The 18,471-nt window shown below is 33.3% G+C and overlaps 1 protein-coding gene across 1 annotated transcript; it reads left to right on the forward strand.

Moving 5' to 3' along the window:
* Nucleotides 1-11,440: 11,440 nt before the first annotated feature.
* Nucleotides 11,441-14,291, forward strand: LOC126749293 (uncharacterized). Its single transcript, XM_050458983.1, has 2 exons — nucleotides 11,441-11,934; nucleotides 13,380-14,291. The coding sequence occupies exons 1-2, from the start codon at nucleotides 11,624-11,626 to the stop codon at nucleotides 14,083-14,085; spliced, it is 1,017 nt and encodes a 338-aa protein (XP_050314940.1). The 5' UTR covers nucleotides 11,441-11,623; the 3' UTR covers nucleotides 14,086-14,291.
* Nucleotides 14,292-18,471: the final 4,180 nt, after the last annotated feature.

An 18,471-nucleotide genomic window follows, 5' to 3' on the forward strand; every position in this document is an offset into this window, starting at 1 on the left:
TTTTGTAGTAATAATTGTGGTTTTTTTTCAAATGTAGGTGGTTATTTTCCAATGTAGCGAATGTGATCTTTTTTGATAATATTGCTTCGATTGCAGTCATGTTGGCAATGCTAAATGGGCATTTAACTTCTACCAAATCATGTTCATTAATGCAACCATAAGGGCTCGCTGCCTAATAATATTCTTGTTCACCTATAAAAATTCCACATCGAGACACTTTTAAATTAAATTCATTTTCAAATTCTAAAATTGCTCGGGCCTCGCTTTCACTTCCATATCTTGAAGCATTATTGCCACTAAAATTTCCATACAGCAACGTTTTTATTGCACCACATGGCGAGGTTTTTGCCCGCATTTTACATATTTTGCCAAAATTTGAGGCAGTAATCCGCTGTGATCTTTCTTGTATCCATTTTGGATTGCAATTTTATTTTCTTTAAATTAAATATGATTTTTGCATATTTAATTCAAAGCAAATTTTTAAATAGCATACTGTTAGGCTCAAAAATGCGCAACTTTTTCCCCATTTGATCCACCCTGTATCTTTGACGGTTTCCGATTTCCCCATGTATATCATTTTAGGTGGGACACCCTGTATACTGGTATTAAAATATAAAATATACATACTATATATTTCTCGAATTTTCTTGGCAAAATTTCGCAACAAATGATTCCTGCACTCCACCTTTTGCACCAACATATTACCACAGCATAAAGAAAGTTTCTTTATGCTGTGATATTACCATAGGGCTTTGATTGCAATAATTTTCGGTGGACCGAGGAATCTCCATCACCAATCATTTTTATAAATTTTAAATTGTAAAGCTTCATGCTTCTTTTAAAGCCCTCCAATACTATGTCAGCTTCCATCGATGTAGATGTGCCGTTCCAGTTCTTATGACATTTATGTATTGGAACATCTTTTTTTTAATTTTCGTACCAGGAACATTACGAACAAAATTTATTTCTTATTCCCAGAAATAACAACTTCCCTGTTTTATAGCCAACTATACATGCCTAAAAATTACAAATTAAAACATTAATCATTTATGTAATGTTTTTAGTCAACAGTTAAAAGAAAATACTTATTTTTGATTTTGATATTATTATTATTAGTATTACCACTCCAGAAAAAGAATTATAATTGACATTGTAGGATCTCTTTGCCCAAGCCCCATCGGTCACTACGGTAATACATGGAATTCCATCTTTATCCACTTCGCCTTCAATGGTTGCGATTCTAGCTTCTTCAGCGGCAGCTTCTTCCATACTCTTCCATGCGGATTCCCTAATCAAATAACCCACTTTCTCATGGTGGCTGCTAAACGTTTTATAAGACATAAATGGCATATTCATGGAAGCGGCTACTTCATTAATTTGTGAATAGCCTAGTCCGGTAGATATGGTGCTTAAAACCATTGAAGAATTTAGTTCAAGTTGTTGAGATTTATTTTCTTCATTTGAAATTACTTTAGTGAGGTTACACATTTTACATTTTAGTGTAAATTCACTATATAATCCGTTTCTCTTTTCTTTAATTAATTCCATATCCACAAGAGTGCAGTCAAACGGTTTATGCCGTTCCCCATTTAAAAATTGTTTAAATAAATATTCAACGTCAAATATCCGCCTACCTGCTATCTTAAATTCATTGCTAAAAAATTAATTAATTTCATATAATTATTTTTAATAAATAATGTATTAAATTATTTACCACTTTTTTCTTTTTTTCGCCGATTCTAAATTATTTTCTTATTGGCTTTGACTTCTAGCACCATTTTCAAGTTTATTATCATTTTCTATACTAAAATGTAATACGTTTAGATTATAATTAAAAAATAACATGTAATATAGTATACATACCTCATAGAATCTTCAACATTTAACTCACTATAGTTATTCAAAATTGTTGGCGATATTTGTTGCTAAGAATCTTGATAATTATAACTACACGAGGGTTTACTGTAATAAATAAAAGTTATTTTTCTATGGAATATGTTGCATTTTTCAGGATAATGTTGTTGTAAATTCTAAATACTCAAAAAAGTTACCTTAAAAACTTTAAAAAGTTAAAAAAAGGCACTTCTCTAAATGCTTATAAAAAATCCTATACTAACCTGGATTCCTCGCGAGCCTTTTCTTCTAGATAATCGACAGAAACAGTATTTTTAACAGAAACAGTATTTTTAAAAGTTTGAGATGCAGTTCTAAAATAAAGTAACATTAAAAAGTTTTAATAAACCTAAGTAAATAATAAACCTTTATTTAGGTTAAAACTGTTTTATACTTACCTTAAATTGTTTATTTTATTAGATCGGGCTTGTTTCATTCTTTGTTTTAAAGATTTTTTATTAATATAATACACATCTTTTTTACCCTCCTTTCGTTTACCCATTGTTTACCATTAAAATTTTTTAAACCGCCAATAAACAAATGGTTAACTAATACACAATAAAATAGATAAGAATAAAAAACGCTAAGATAAAAGAAAAAACAAAAATTATATAATAAAACAAATTACAGCGGAAAAACAGTAGCATGCAATTACCGAAATTGATATATAGTCCAGGACGATTAGACTTTCTCTGCTGAAAAAATCCCATCTGGCTGAATTTTTTACCAGAGCTTCTTTTTGACATTACCAATCATCCCTCAAAAGTCCCCATGAATCCAAGTGGAGCTTTTTTTTTTTATGGGGGGTCAAAGGTCACAAAAAACACTTTTTTACAAATAACATCGAAACGATCAATCCTACGATAAAATGAGCTATTACCTTTTTTGTTCAGTATGAAATTCTCCACAAAAAAGGTCTTATGCATTTTTTTCGTAGAGGTCATTTTTTTATAGAAATTTTACTTTCAATGATGGACATTGAAAAAATTGTAAAATATTGTACTTTTTTCCACGTCACCATAGAGGTAAAGTACCAGACGCGTTTTTTTTTTCATGTGGTCTCCCCAATAGGCCTAATCCACGAAGCTACAAAGAAAAAATGAAGTAAATAGGATTTTTTATTTAGTCATCAGTGTGACATGATGCGGCATCTTCCAAGTCTTCCCCAACTTCAAGTGTTGAGCACAAAAAATTCATTGGATCTAAATTTTCATCAAATTCAATGTTTTTGGACTCTTCATTGTCCGATTTTATGTTTAAACAAGATTGTCCATGGCAGTAGCCGCAAATCGGAGAGCAGTGTAGTCCAAGTTTCCTACATCCGCAATTAGCTCCACAACCTTTCGTACAATTACAAAAGATTGTGTTTAATAAAACATCAGGAGCAGGTGGCAATAACGTTTGTATTGGCTGTAAATAATTATCAACCATGGTCCATCCCCAATCCAATGGATTCAAATTCTTACCAAGCCATTTCTGGACTTGATAATAAACACGACATAAATGTGATTGAGCTGCACTCGATGTCGGTGGTAGCATTGAAAGTTTAACAGCTTTATCGTATCTTGTCGATTTCGCGAAGCAATTATATCGATGATGGTCAAGAGATTCTTCGCGCGGTGGAGCACCATATAGCTAAATAGCGCTAATAACGCTTTGATACCGCTTGTGAAAATATTATCTGGGGAGCATTGTTCCTCATTAAATATTTTAGCTGCATCTCTGATGTCACTTCTCTTCTCAAAAATTTTAATGGCTTTTGCCTTGCCTTTATTGAAAAGAGGAGATGTCGTGTCACATCCAGTCAAAGCGTGCAAAAATAAAATGAGTGGTTTAATAGCAATATGAGTATCGAAACTTTTCGAAGAATATATAACTGTATCAATGTGTGATTTTCCAGGTTTCATAAAGTAAATATCTTTATTCTCAGGCACGAGAGCTGTCAATAAAACCAATAAATCTACATCATTTCCAACAATTATACTCCGATTTTCATTCGTCAACTCAATTGCAGTATTGATAATGAGGACATCAGCATCATCCTCTGCTTGCACGACGTTTATATGATTTAGTTTCAATTTTTCTGATAACATTGTAATAAATCGCTGTTTATTATTGACATTGGAGAGAAATTTCTCTTGAGTTGTTGTCAGAGTCATTGATGGATCAAACATGATTTCTGTGGTTGTACCGGTTTTTGCTAATCGTCGTTGCTGTTCCATTACTTTTGTGTTGTTACATTGATTGTTATAACCGTCGAAAACAACGGTAACGTTCAAACCAAAGTGGTTTCGTAAATAATGAACATAACAATCAAAAATAGCATCATATGTAACATCTCGATTCCACACGACTCGATGCAAAAGAAATCCGCCATCAATAATATATGTGTCTTGAAGAGGAGTTAATTCTAGGGACACTGGTTGAAAAGAATCATATAAGGCTGATTTCTTGGTCTTGCGCATTCCCATTTCATCAAAAAGAGCCAATGGATATGGCGCTAACTCATATTGGAGAAATTCTTGTAGTTGATCTTCAATTTTTTTTGTTACACTTATACGTTGAAATAGCAACAGTGGATCTATAGCGATTTTCGTATCGTGAACTTTAACAGAAGAAGTAACACTTAATAATGGAAGGACCCTGTGCATACGTTTAAGCTTTATATCTGAGAATTTTTGACCCATTACTGTCTTCATGGAAGCTACACCGGTTTCATAAGCATTATGACAATTTATTTTATCGTCACCAATAATTCCACTCGAAATGGACATAATGTGATTGATTTCTGGGAATGGATCATGAGAAGAAAACCAATCCAATACTTTTTTGACGTCGTCATTGTCACGGTCTACTCGAGCGTCTCGTGCATCTACATGTTGGTCTGCTGTATCTAAACGGACGTTACATAATTTCTCTATACCCTCGCTGATAGTATTCATAGCATGCATACCATACACCCATTTTGCCAAAACACTTTCTTGTGTACTTCTCCCACGTGCAACGCCACCCTCTGTTTTCATGGATTTCATCAATGATTGTTCGATGATCATGTCGCTCCAAGTTCCACAATATGATTTATTAGATCGTCGAATAGTGAAAAATCCCTCTGTAAACTTTTTAAATGCATTTTCTTCCATAGTCAGATGTAACTTAGACATATCCTGAAGGTATAAATGTGCTGATTTTGCATAGAGGAAATGTCCTGACGCATGAAAATAAGGGAGCATATTTTTTATAGAATTTAAGTGTGCATTCCAATCTCCCATTCGCTCAGCCCTAATGAACTCTTTTGCAATTGATACCATTCGGAAATATTGAACCCATAATCGCGCCGTAGGACCTCTATTCTCACATTCAAATAATTTTTCATTAAATTTGTCCACCAATAGATCAACCATATCGGAATTTTCAATTTCATCAAATGATAAGATACGCATCATTACTTGTTCAACAGTACCATCAAGAATTCCAACATTTTCATCGATATTAATATTTTTTCCGATTATTGTCGCCAAAGCCAGATGGAGAAGTGTATGAGCTCTGATAGCTCTCGCATAAGCATGACCATCCAACATTTTTTCAACAGAGTTTGTAGCATAAATGACACTCAAAACATCTTTGAGACCACTCCCAGCCATGATATAACCAATTGATCCGAGGAACGACATAAGTAAATGAAATCCGCCTAGTCTTACGATTACTTTCGACAATTCTGTTGAGTCTGGTGATGCTGCTACAATTTCGCGAGCTTTTATATACAATGGTTGATCAAACGTTACGATACATGTCTTATGACCATACCGATGTCCATTATTTAATGCACATTTTAAAGTGGTATAGATGGTATTGTAATTACTAGCAGGCTGATGAATGAACGGTAGAAATAAAACACGAGATGTTGAAAAATTGAGGTCGTCAGTCAACAGTAACTCCATAAAATTATTCCAACCTGGAACCTTTGATATAGAACGCCACTTCCCATACATCCATAACAAATCAACTTTTCGGATAAATGACAGGGGTCTTGAATCATCATAATCGAGATTTTCCATGGTAATTTTGCTCAACCCAGTGTTACCATAATGTTCATAAACTTCAATTGGAACTTCAGCAATTTTTGCGATTTCAGTAGCCGCTGGGATGGTCATCAATCTTGCAATTGGATCCTCTGCGATGACTGAACTTAGTGGTGTAATCATTTGTATTACTCCCATTATGTGAATGGTATTATGACCATCGATTGTATAAACATTAATATCAGCATTATCAGCAGCGAATTGTATAAATGTTCCAGTTTCAGGTGGTAATATGAACGGTTGAGGATGGTGAATAGCAGCAACTTCATAGAGAAGTGTATCTTTATATGATGATGATAATCCCAAGCTTGATAATATGTCAAGAATGCGCCTAGACCCAAATCTTCTATGTAGAAAAACTGATAAGCCAATTTGTAAACGCGATATGAAGGATCGTGGTCGCACTGCTGACATAATGCAATGACTCAAAGCAGTACACTTTAATTTCAGTGGCTCCAGCTTTCCTTTTTTATTTTTAATGATAATTTGTTCCAATAAATATTGCAGACTTTCAGGAATATCTTCATTAATATTGTCGAACATTTGATTTGTAGGAGGATAGTAATCGCAATCTCTATAGGTGTGGATTGAATATCTTCTCGAATGATTGCTGCAGCGGCCTCTAAAATTCTGAATCGTTCTTCTTTTTCATCGTATTTTCGATTTTCATACCAGGTTTTGTTCAAGATATCATGACAAACATCGGAGAAGCAAATCATAGTCGAACTTCGACTCTTCGTGGTAATGCCGATTTTTTTACCGTACTTTTCAACGAGTTTTGATTTGACGGTAACATCGTCAGGAACAAAATCTGTACATACCTTTTTCAACTCAGATAACGTGAATTGACAGTCATCATTATTTTCGATGTAATGAAAAATTTCTTCCATTGCTGAAGAGATCCTCATATCTTGGGGTCTCCCATGCTTTTGGAGTGATAAAGGTCGCGCGAAAGAGACGTAGCACTCACTGTGATATTTCGCATTTACTGCTACTAAATCTTCTTCATAAACAATACGATTTTCAACTAGCCTACCAAGCGAATCATTACGCTTTTGAGCTGTAGCAAGCACTGTCGATTTAAATGTCGATGTGGAGACCTGCTTGATTTTTCGCCGACGACTCATAGGAACTCGTCTTTCATGTTCTTCAGAACACTCCAATCCACAAAATAAACAATTTTTGTCGAATTCAAATTGCTCGCTCTCGGCAGAACGCATTCTTCGCCGAGGAGGGCTAGCAGTCGAGGTACTGGGGACAGCATCTCGCTCCCTTTTAGCCGCAGTAATACTACTTGCCCGAGTATATTCCTTGCGACACACCACGTGTACTTTTATCGTATCGACACTCCGCAAAAATACAATTTTTCCATCATTTCGCTCGATACTGGCGTCACGTAAGGTTTTAATACCGCGCTCGACACAAACAGTCGCTCCGTCTGACAGCGATTTGTCGCAAATTATGCAATTTTCGGCCATTTCTCGATAAGCAGGTGAATAATATCACGAAAAAACTGTGAGAAATTATTCTACACGTCTGTTTACAACTGAGAATAACAGAATACTGGCCTGAAGACTGGTCAAATGACGTCAATGTCCCACAGCCAGGTATACAGTGACGCACATACGACCATAGAAAAAAAGGGCCAGCTGTGCTCTAGGTCACAAGGGGGAATACCCATAGAGCCCCTACCATAAATATTCAACGAGAAAACGATTTCAAAACACGTTTTGACTCGAATTTTATGATTTTTGACAGTTACGACACTTTGACCGCAATTTTCTGCAAATCGAAGGTCTCTACGAAAAAAATGCATAAGACCTTTTTTGTGGAGAATTTCATACTGAACAAAAAAGGTAATAGCTCATTTTATCGTAGGATTGATAGTTTCGATGTTATTTGTAAAAAAGTGTTTTTTGTGACCTTTGACCCCCCATAAAAAAAAAGCTCCACTTGGATTCATGGGGACTTTTGAGGGATGATTTGTAATGTCGAAAAGAAGCTCTGGTAAAAAATTCAGCCAGATGGGATTTTTTCAGCAGATTGATCTTCTTTTCGTCTAATAGTCCTGGACTAATAATATCGAACAGCTCTCCCGTTCAGTGGACGACTCTCGTCACCTGCCAGACAAGCGGCGCGCGGCCCTGCGTTGCCAGCTGCCAGCAAAAGCCGCAGGTATTGGGAAATTTAAAGCTGTTTTTTCAATTTTTCGGTTATTGATATTACGCTCTTATTAATTAAAATTTTATATTTTACCATTTGGCTTAATTTTATAATAATGATTTTATGTTCCGGCTATAGACGAATTTTCGTCTTTTTTTCATTATTGCAGAATTAAAAACTAAAAAAAATAAAAAAAACGTTCTGTAGCGGTGTTCTTTAGGAAATTTAAATAACTTTACTCAAAACCGCAGTTAAATATCTTTTAAAATAAAGGAATTACTGAAATAACAGAAATGAGCGGGTGACTAATGCTCTTAAGTCAATATTGCATAAGTCCGTCTCTTTTGTTCCGATTGGAAGTAAAGGACAGACTTATGACACATCTCTGTTTCCCCATTTGTTGTCTTATCGATCGATGAGTTGCACACAGTATATTCTTATTATATATGTATGCGTGTAATATTGTAAAAATAAGAATATAATTTTAAAAAACGTACTAAATTTTGATCTATACGTACTAGACCACTAGATTCTATTGAAAAGTACTAGATCTAGTAGAAATGTACTAGGTGTGGTAACACTGACTAAAGTCATGAAGCAACACTGACATAATAGAATGAGAGAGAGGTCCGAGAAAGAGTACTCTGAAGTCATGAAATTGAAGTGAAAACCACAGAATATCCGCAAATAGAAAGATAAGGTGCGTGTTAATCACGTGTTCGGCGTTTTGCTAAGTTTGAAACGCCATCTAGTGGATGACCGGGGTCGGGGCAATTTGGGATTATTCTGAACGAAAAACAGTGTTGCCAGTTATGAAATTAAAATTAAAATTTGCCACTAAAGCACGAATAGCTAAGGATATTTGATTAAAATTGACATAAACCCAAGTTTGTTATTGTAATTATCAAAAAAGAAAAATAGTATATTATTTGATATTTTATTTAAATACGCCACGTCTGGCAACGCTGGGTATAAAGCCACCAACTGCTGCATTGACAATTGAAAGTCCCAATTGAAATTGATGGTCCCCGCCAAGGCTAATAAACTCAACTGTTGAGTTTATTAGCCTTGGGTCCCCGCCGCAACTGCAGCACTGGGCCGGCGTTGCTCTGTCTTTACTGCACTCGGTGTATAGGTGCATCCCTTTACATTTTATGGAACGCGGCTTTGCACTGCAATTACTCATTGCGTGACTGTATTCCTGGCATCTGTGGCACTGTCTGATTTGCCTTTTTAAACGCTCAACGCGAACGTTAATATTTAATAGCGTGTCAACTTTATTAATATCTTCTTGATCTTTTGGAACCAAAACCTGATAAGGTCCGTTGGCCTCTTTCTAAACCATGCCATTTCCTGTAGGTCGAACCACATCAGGTTTAGTTCTTCTTTGATTTCTTTAAGATTAAAATTACGGTCGAACCCCCTGAGAATGACGTTAAGTTTTCGATCCTCCTCGAGGAAAAAAGGAGTTGAATTCCACTCCCTTTTCCCTGAGAAGTTTAGTTAGCCTCTATGATCCTAGGGAGTCTTTCGGAAGAGCGCTAGTCCCAGTCTCTCTTTTTGAGTTTTATTAATATTGATTTTATTTGCCATAATCATTTTATATTTTAATGCCCAAGTGGATGTGTCCCTAATAACTTTTTGGGGACTTTTGAGGTACTGGGATTTGCGCTCCTCTCCTTTCCCGCCAGGGAGAGACTATTTAACGGCATGAACAGTGGATTTTTCTCATTAGTTACACTGTTTTTGTTGTTACTATTTTCAAGATGTTTCCCATTGCTCTCAGCCTCTTAGCTGAAATAATTTAAAAAAGCCGTAAACTGACAATTTCTTGTAAAAAAAACCCAAAAAAAAATTTATTTTTTTGGTCGAAAATTGAGATTTTTCAAGATTGATAAAACGACACAAAAAAAAAGGAAAATATTAATTAGGACCCATAAGAATCTATGTATTGAGATAGGACAAAAGGGTTCTTAGGCAGATTTTTCAGTTTTATTTTTGTAAGCCAATTGTATTAAAGAATTAAAAGAATTTTGAGGAGGTGAATAAGGAATTAAAAAAACCATCAATGAATTGAATCAAAGCTATAGAAACCGAGATCATAGTAAAAATGTGGAAAAACGAAAAGAAAACATGTTTTTTTCTATGGTATCATTTTTTTTCCTAAAATGATTATTGGCAAATTTTAAGGTACGCCCTAAACTAGCAATTTCCAGTAAAAAAAAACAATTAAAAAATAATTTGTTTTGGTCGAAAATCGAAAGGGCCACGAAAAAATTGTTTTTATTTTTTTATAAATAAACTATAACTCTGACAACTTTTTGTATTAAATAAAAGTTCTTAGGAATATTAGGAGGTATTCGCCTGTCAAAACGAATCGGTTCTAGCTATTATAGAATCGGAGAAAATTGGAAAAAACTATTAAACACAAATATCGAATTATCAAGAGCCCTATTAAAAAATTTCAATTTTATATTTTTTTTTCTATCCTGTACTACTTTAGAGTACCTTTAAAAAAGATTATTACCGATTTGACTCTAAAACGAACGGAAAACCTATTTCTTTGCATTTTTCGATTTTCGAATAAAATCCGGGTCAAAATGAGCATTTTTCAAAAACTAGTAAAAAAGCTTTATGACAAATTTTTCCACGATTCATACGAGTGTCACATAATTTAAAGAGAAAGATCAGGTCCCATAAGAAGCAATGTATTAGGATAGAAAAAAGTGGTTGTTTTTTTTTTTAATTTTAAAAGGCAATTATAATAAAATAAAAAAAAAATAAAACAAATAAAAAAATTTATCAACTTATTGAATTGAAGCTATAAAAGCCGTGATATCAGTAATATAGTAAAATAATACGAAAAATACACCTAATATTACTTAATAAAACTATTATTACTATTATTTTTTTTCCAGGTATTTATACCTTGTCCTAACCTTGCTGCTTTTACTATTAGGTATTATAAATATTATCTTTCTTGTAAATGTTCTTAAACCTTAAAACACCCGGTAGATTAATATTACTATTATTATAAATAATATTTTCCTTATTTACGCCCTCAACCTTAAAACCCTCCGTATAATTCTATTTCTATACTAATATTATCCTCATAAATGTTCCGTAATATCAATAGCCTCTGTATATTTCAAATATATATTTATTAATATTTATATTCATTTTATTTATCCTAGTAATTTATCAAAAAAATCGTTCAAAATTGTCCCCATAATACTAATAATTCATTAATAAAATAACTCATGACGTCACGAGACGAACACGACGCGTTTATAATAGACAGCCTCAAGCCGGGAACACATTGCTCTGACGTGTTGTGTTGCGATGTGTTGTGATGCATTATGATGTGACGGGTTGTAAACAGATTGTTCTGATGCATCATATTAGGTCTGACCAATGTCAGACGTTAATATTTTATATTTAATTGATGCAGTGACAGTATAGCGGTGTGTTGTTTGCGTTTGTTCACCATGAATTCAAGCTCATCAGATGAATTTGATGAAGAAATTGAAGAATGTGCTGTTGCTATTATTTGTTCTACAAAACCTAAGAAAAAAAAAATTTGGATTCACGAAATAAACGAAAATAGAGAATCATTTGGCGAATATCATACTTTAGTGAATCTACTTATTAAAGATGCAAATCGCTTCCATATGTACTTTAGGATGTCCAGGGATCAATTTGAAAGTTTACATGGAAAAATTGAAGAAAGAATAAAAAAAATTGATACCACTTTTCGAAGAGCGATCTGTACAAGAGAAAGATTAGCTGTATTTTTAAGGTAAATAACTTTTATTTCTAAATAAGTATCTACAGTAATATTTTACATAAATGGGGTAAATCCGTGTTCATACAGCGATGGAGAGTAGGAAGTACTCGTACCAGATTGTGGACAGCTGCTCTGAGTTAATAAATTAGTTGGATTTCGCAAAGGAGTAAGTTGCACGTAGGAAGTACTCGTACCAGATGATGGACAGTTGTTGTATTGAGTTGATAAATCAGTTGGACTATGCAAAGGAGTGGATTGCAGAGATGATGTTGACGTTGACTGATTATCTGTGGAGATTGTCACCGAGACGGGAAGGCTTTTTGCATCCAAATTCCTGATTTCTGCTTCAGATACCATTCGGCAAAACTCCATTCTAATATATGCCTGTTCTCTTTGTGGTAAGCGTTTCACTGTTTTGGCCATACTAAGGTAAAACATGTCTACCTCATCCAAATTAGAGGAAGGAGAATCTGAATTTATCTTATTGCGTCTCTCATTTCGTGCCTCGGCGTTTTGTTTCATGATACGCACCATTTCCTCTGCTGGATTCAGAGATATATCTCTGCTGGATAAACGGGCTTTTTTTTGCGAATATTTTGGATGGATCGGGGTACTAATAACTGGTGTGTCAGTACTTGAATGTTGTGTCTGTGTCAAATTGTCTGCATTCAAGGTGATACTTTCTTGGAGCGTATTATTAATAACATCGTCACTGCCAGTGCTCTCATCATCAATTATATTTGGTTGATCTTTTTGTGATTCTAGATTGCTTTTAGTTTGGCGACACTCTAGATATGGTATTAAAAACGACATTTCTTGTTCATACTTCCAGGGAACCACTTTTGTTGTCTCTTGTCCACACTTGGTCTGCCTTCGCTTTTTTGCGTTTAGGAATGCGTTTCTCAATTTAGTCCAAGTCTCTCGAACCGATGGCACTAAAAGAAAATACAAATTTAAATTAATTAAAAAGTTAAATTATTTATACATATACATACTATTAGGTGTATTTTTTCAAGGCGCACATAGGGATTTCCCAGTTAACTTTTCAACTATTTTATGCCCTGATCTAATAGAAGTAAATAACTGATGCTTGACATAGATACATTTTAGAGTCTCAAAATGCCATAAGCTATCAGTCATGCAAAAAAACAGAACAAAATTAGTGTTTTCTTACATCTCGCTATCTAGATAAAAATGTTAAAAATTGATAGACGTCTGCAAATACGTGTGATAAAAAATTAATTGTTTTTAGAGAAATAATGCATTTTTAAGTCTTTTGTCATACTTTTTTGGTACCACAAACAAACTAAAGTAATTTGAAAGTAATTTATCTACTCCAAATTTTAGCAATGTCCTTCTATTACAACAGGGCCAAAATCGGGTCGAAAAATTAATATGGAAATCTCTATATAAAATGCAAATGTGATCATTTTGCTAACAGCAGGTTTTCTTTTCAGATTCTTAGCCACTGGCAATTCATTTCGATCTCTTGGCTTCAGTTATAAAATGGGATTTAGCACAGTTCGTGAAATTATCAAAGAAGTAGCAAAGGCCATAAAGGAACTTCTAGCATCAGAATTTTTACCAATACCCACAGAGCAACGATGGGAAGAAATAAGTGCAAGATATCAGTCTATGTGGAACTTTCCTAACTGTATAGGCGCTTTAGACGGAAAGCATATAAATATTCGCTGTCCTATTAATGGCGGATCAAATTATTATAACTACAAAGGTTGTAACTCAATTGTTCTGCTGGCGCTGGTGGATGCTAATTACCGATTCATAGCGATTGATGTGGGCTCATATGGTCGCAACAGCGATGGAGGAATTTTTGCCAAGTCTTCTCTGGGAATTTCGTTAGCTAATAATACACTGAATCTTCCAGCTGATAAGCCGCTTACACAAAACGGTGAAGCTTTACCTCATGTTATTGTGGGAGACGAAGCTTTCCCACTAAAATCGTATTTATTACGCCCCTATAGCCGGCGTTATGTAGCAGGAAATGAGCCAAATAAAATTTTTAACTATAGGCTTTCGCGGGCTAGGAGAGTAGTGGAAAATAGTTTTGGAATTCTTGCAGCACGATGGCGAATTTTTCTTAAGCACATGGAAATACAACCAGATTTTGTTGATGAGAGTATATGCCGCAATTTGTCTTCATAATATGTTATGCTGCAATAATGATTTTGAGCCAGAAGAAATATATCGTAACACCCTCGAATCGTGTTTTACATTAGTGCCACCCTTGGGTCAAAATTCTACTCAAGATGCTTTTCGCGTTCGGGACAAATTTAGAGATTATTTTCTATCAGATATTGGTAGTGTACCATGGCAATTAGAAACTGTACGACGTGGACGTAACGTAATAATAAATTAAAAAAAATACAGTGTTAAAGAAATACATATGTTTTTTTTTTATACTCATTATGATACGAACATTATTTGATATTCATTAATGTAATCATGATTTAAGATTATGTCCTTTGAAATACTTTTGTTTAAAAATCAGTTGAAATCTTAAAATATAAAAAAAAATATTTAAAACAAAAATTAATTTTTAAAATATGTTTTAAAACATCTATTTCTTTTCTTTCTTCAGCTATTAAAGATATTAAAAATAAAACTCCACATAAGGGTATATAAATTTTACTGCTCATAAAAACACTACATAATATTATTACGGTATATAATACATATTCATATTATTAAATTAGTCACTATCTGACAAAATGTCCACATTGCTGATAATTGATTCGTCGGAACTCGTTTCCAAATCTTCATCTGATGAGCCAGTGTTTACCGTAAATTTTAAGGAATCTAAAGTTTCATTAAAAAGATTATGATCTTTTATATATTTGTCGACATGGTCACAAATGCTTCTCCAATCATCGACAGATACTTCTGCAAATTTTTGCCTCGTCAAAGCTTCTACATCTGCTAACTTAAAAGTTGTGTTCCTGCTTGCTACCCAGTTTTTAACAATGGCCCAGATTTTTTCAATGGGGTTCAATTCTGGGTGGTATGGAGGCAAATGCAAAGTTGAGTGTCCGTGACTTTCCATTAGTTCGTCAAGTTTGCACTTTATCGGATAAAATCTTTTATTTTGGAGAACTATTTCATAAAGTTCCGTTTTTGACATTTTCTCGTCATGTTCTAAATTATGCTCCTTAAGCCAATCAATTATGAGTTGTTTCTTACTTCCTGAGGTAACATTCTTTTATACTTGTACATTATGGTATGATGCATTGTCCAAAACTAAGACCGAATTTGGTGGCAAATTCGGAAGTAATTGTGTGTAATTGTGTATTTTTTTGGCTGTTACTTTTAGACAGGTCAAAATGGAGTCCACCAAGTCCATGTAATAAATATTAAAATTACTCAATAAAACCTTTTAAATGAGGTAACACAAGATTTCTATTTAATGCATTTATTCAAGATGGCGCTTATGTGTTATTTTGACATCTAGAACTGTCGTTTTTATGTCAAAATAAAATAGTGACGCATTTATTTTCGTACACTGATTTTTACCTATTCAAAAATCATAAAAATGTAAAACGTTAAAATAAAAAAAAAATACTTTTTTATTAGGCCGCCATTTTGAAACGGGTTAAGATATGGGTCTAATATTTCAGGGTTATAAAGTACTCATTGAGACCTTTAAAATGAGGTACCACACGACCCCCCTATTTAAAATTCCTTCTATTTAAAATTTTTTCTCAAGATGTCGCCCAGCCGCCATCTTGGAATTTATCACTACCTAGTTTACAGTGAAAAATAGTATCTATAGACCAATTTACTTATGCCAAGTTTCAAAAATTTTTTTTGACCCGTTCAAAAAATAAATGGGGGGGGGACTTCAAAGAAAAGCACTGTATATTAATTTTACCAAAGAAATAAAAACTATATCATAAAAAACAGTAATGTAGCTCTTTTGTATACCTAATTTTGTTTTATATTTCATATTTTAAACAGCCACAAAAATATCTATATTGTTATATTAATAATTTATTATGTTAATTATAAGTAAATAATATTTTATTTAAATGTTACATTATTTTAATAATAATTAATTATCTGTGATTTTTTAACCGTTGGATAACTTACCTAAAGCGTTTTAAAGGAATAGTTAATCCTTCTTCTGCCTCTTTATGCATAAACTCTGCTACATTGGCAATAATTTCTCTTCCCTGGCTATGTATTATTTGCCCTTTCGTACCTAATTTCTTTGGCGACATCTACAAAACAGTTAAATATTTTACATAGATCTATAAACTAACTAAATGATTTGAATAACCATTCGTTCTTATTTTTACATGTTTTGAAAAAAAAAGCAGACAATATGAATAAAATCAAAAAACTTCAAAAATAAAGTTAATGTAAATTCTTTGTTTCTTTGGAGTTGCACTTTTGGTTTATTAATTTGCACTGTAAGATACCTTTTAAAAAAACTACTACATTTTCTTACCTTTAATACGTTAGTAGTAACAAACACACACAAAATAATAGTCTTTAAATTAAAACACACCAAAATTGGAAGAAAAAAGTAGGTAAACACAAATTAAACTGAATTTACACGCACACTCTACACTCTCAACGCGTTCCCAAGTGCGACGACACTGACTTATTGCGAAACACCATCGAACTTCCAAGGGTACTGTGATGAATAAAGCGGAGAGGTATAACTATTATAACGACTTTATCTTTTTCCTTGTGAAAGAGAGAGCATGTATTCACGGTCAAGTAAACCTAATCAGGGAAATATGAGGCCTCCCCTTACTATTGATTTTTTGGTTTAAAATGGGTTTGTGCGCATTTTACGTCACCGGCATATTCTCTCATTTTATGGACTCTAGTAGCTTGAGTTGTAGTTACCAGTGGCAGAGAAAAAAACTTGGGCAAGAGTTATGAATGTTTGTCAATGTTGTTAAGTTTAAACATGCTTGCCGAGAAATTAATTATCTCACATAAGATGCAAATTGACAGCATTGACGTCATAACCCTCTTATTGCAAGGTTTTGTGCTACTACTACATATTATTTATAGTAAAAATGTATGCCTTTCGACTTAGTTCCTTGAACACTCTTTGGCAAATCATAAAATATATAATGTGGATTAGTTAATAAGGTATTCAGGTGGCTAATATGAAATCTACTAACTTAAAAAAACACAAAAATGTATTGCAAGTAAATACTATATTCTATATAAATATTAGGAAAGCTACAAAAAATGTTTACAATTTACTCAAAATAATTCTTAGAATTAATACACTTATTTTTAAATACAAATTTATTTATTTGCATTAAAACACATTAAAACTAGTTGGTTCAAATATTTATTTAATTTACATCCATTCATATATTATATGTATATATTTAAATTCATTTATTTTTATTAAAATATACCACCCCCTTGGCAGTCAAATAGCGTTTACTGCTTTTTAAACAAAATTAATTTTGTGTATTTCTGTCGAATGCTACTTTTTTTTCTTCTGTGATCTTTCTCTGATCTGGTTTTTGCCTCATGAAAAAGCCTAATTTTAACATAGCTTTCAATTATTACCTTTGTTAGTTGGCTTTTATGATTATCCAGTGGCTCTTGTGATAACATATGGGTATTCATTTCAATATTATTAAAGGGATCCTGCACACAGTTAAATATCCTCAAAATTAAAAAATCTCTAATATTTTTTTTTCAATAAAAGATGCAGATTCTCTCGGAAAATCCTTTCTGCCAACATGCAGATTTTACATACCTGTTGGGATGGATAGATTAACTTGCCACTATTTTTTAAATTTATTAGGAGAGCATCATGTTCTTGGCTTGTTAATTGTTCTGCGCAAACGCCGCATAATGATTTGTTTTTTAATACTTTTTGTACAATATATCCTGCTATATATTTAACAATATTTTCGACATATGGTGTCAAAGTCCATAATGTAGATATATAATCATGGTCAAATGGTTGCCAATTAATATTTTCATCTACAACAGAGTCTGAAAATAACTTCTGTTTAGAAGTTACGTACAATATTTCGGCCCCATTTACTAGACAATTTGAGGAGTATGTATTACTTATTTCATGACGTACAAGCATTCTTTTATAAGCACTCTCAAATTGTATAGCATTGGGGTTGTTATTGAAACCTCCCATGCTTCTGATACAACTATTTTTTTTTTTGTTTTTTGGCCTTGTGCCTGGCACATTTAGCCACGTGTTCCAATATAGGAACTCACTCATAATAGAACAGGTTACTAATATAGTATTTAAATAATTATACTATTGGGTAGTATGACATTGTATCTAATAAAAAGAGTACAAAAAAAAGGAATAGTGCAAGAAAGATTAATACTAGGGATCTTAGACAGGGTCACACGCTTCTCGTCCTGGAGCCAATGCAGGACATTTTTTAACAGAACATAGGGGGGCTCGGATAGGTAGGTAAACAATAGGGAAAAAACAAAGGGATCTCTAAGTAACTAAAATTATTAACTAGTGCATATACGTTCAAGTTATATTTTCCTTTTGGACAATTTCAAGAATTTTATGAA

Source organism: Anthonomus grandis, chromosome 24, assembly GCF_022605725.1.
Source record: "Anthonomus grandis grandis chromosome 24, icAntGran1.3, whole genome shotgun sequence".
In the NCBI taxonomy this organism is placed as follows: Eukaryota; Metazoa; Arthropoda; class Insecta; order Coleoptera; family Curculionidae; genus Anthonomus; species Anthonomus grandis.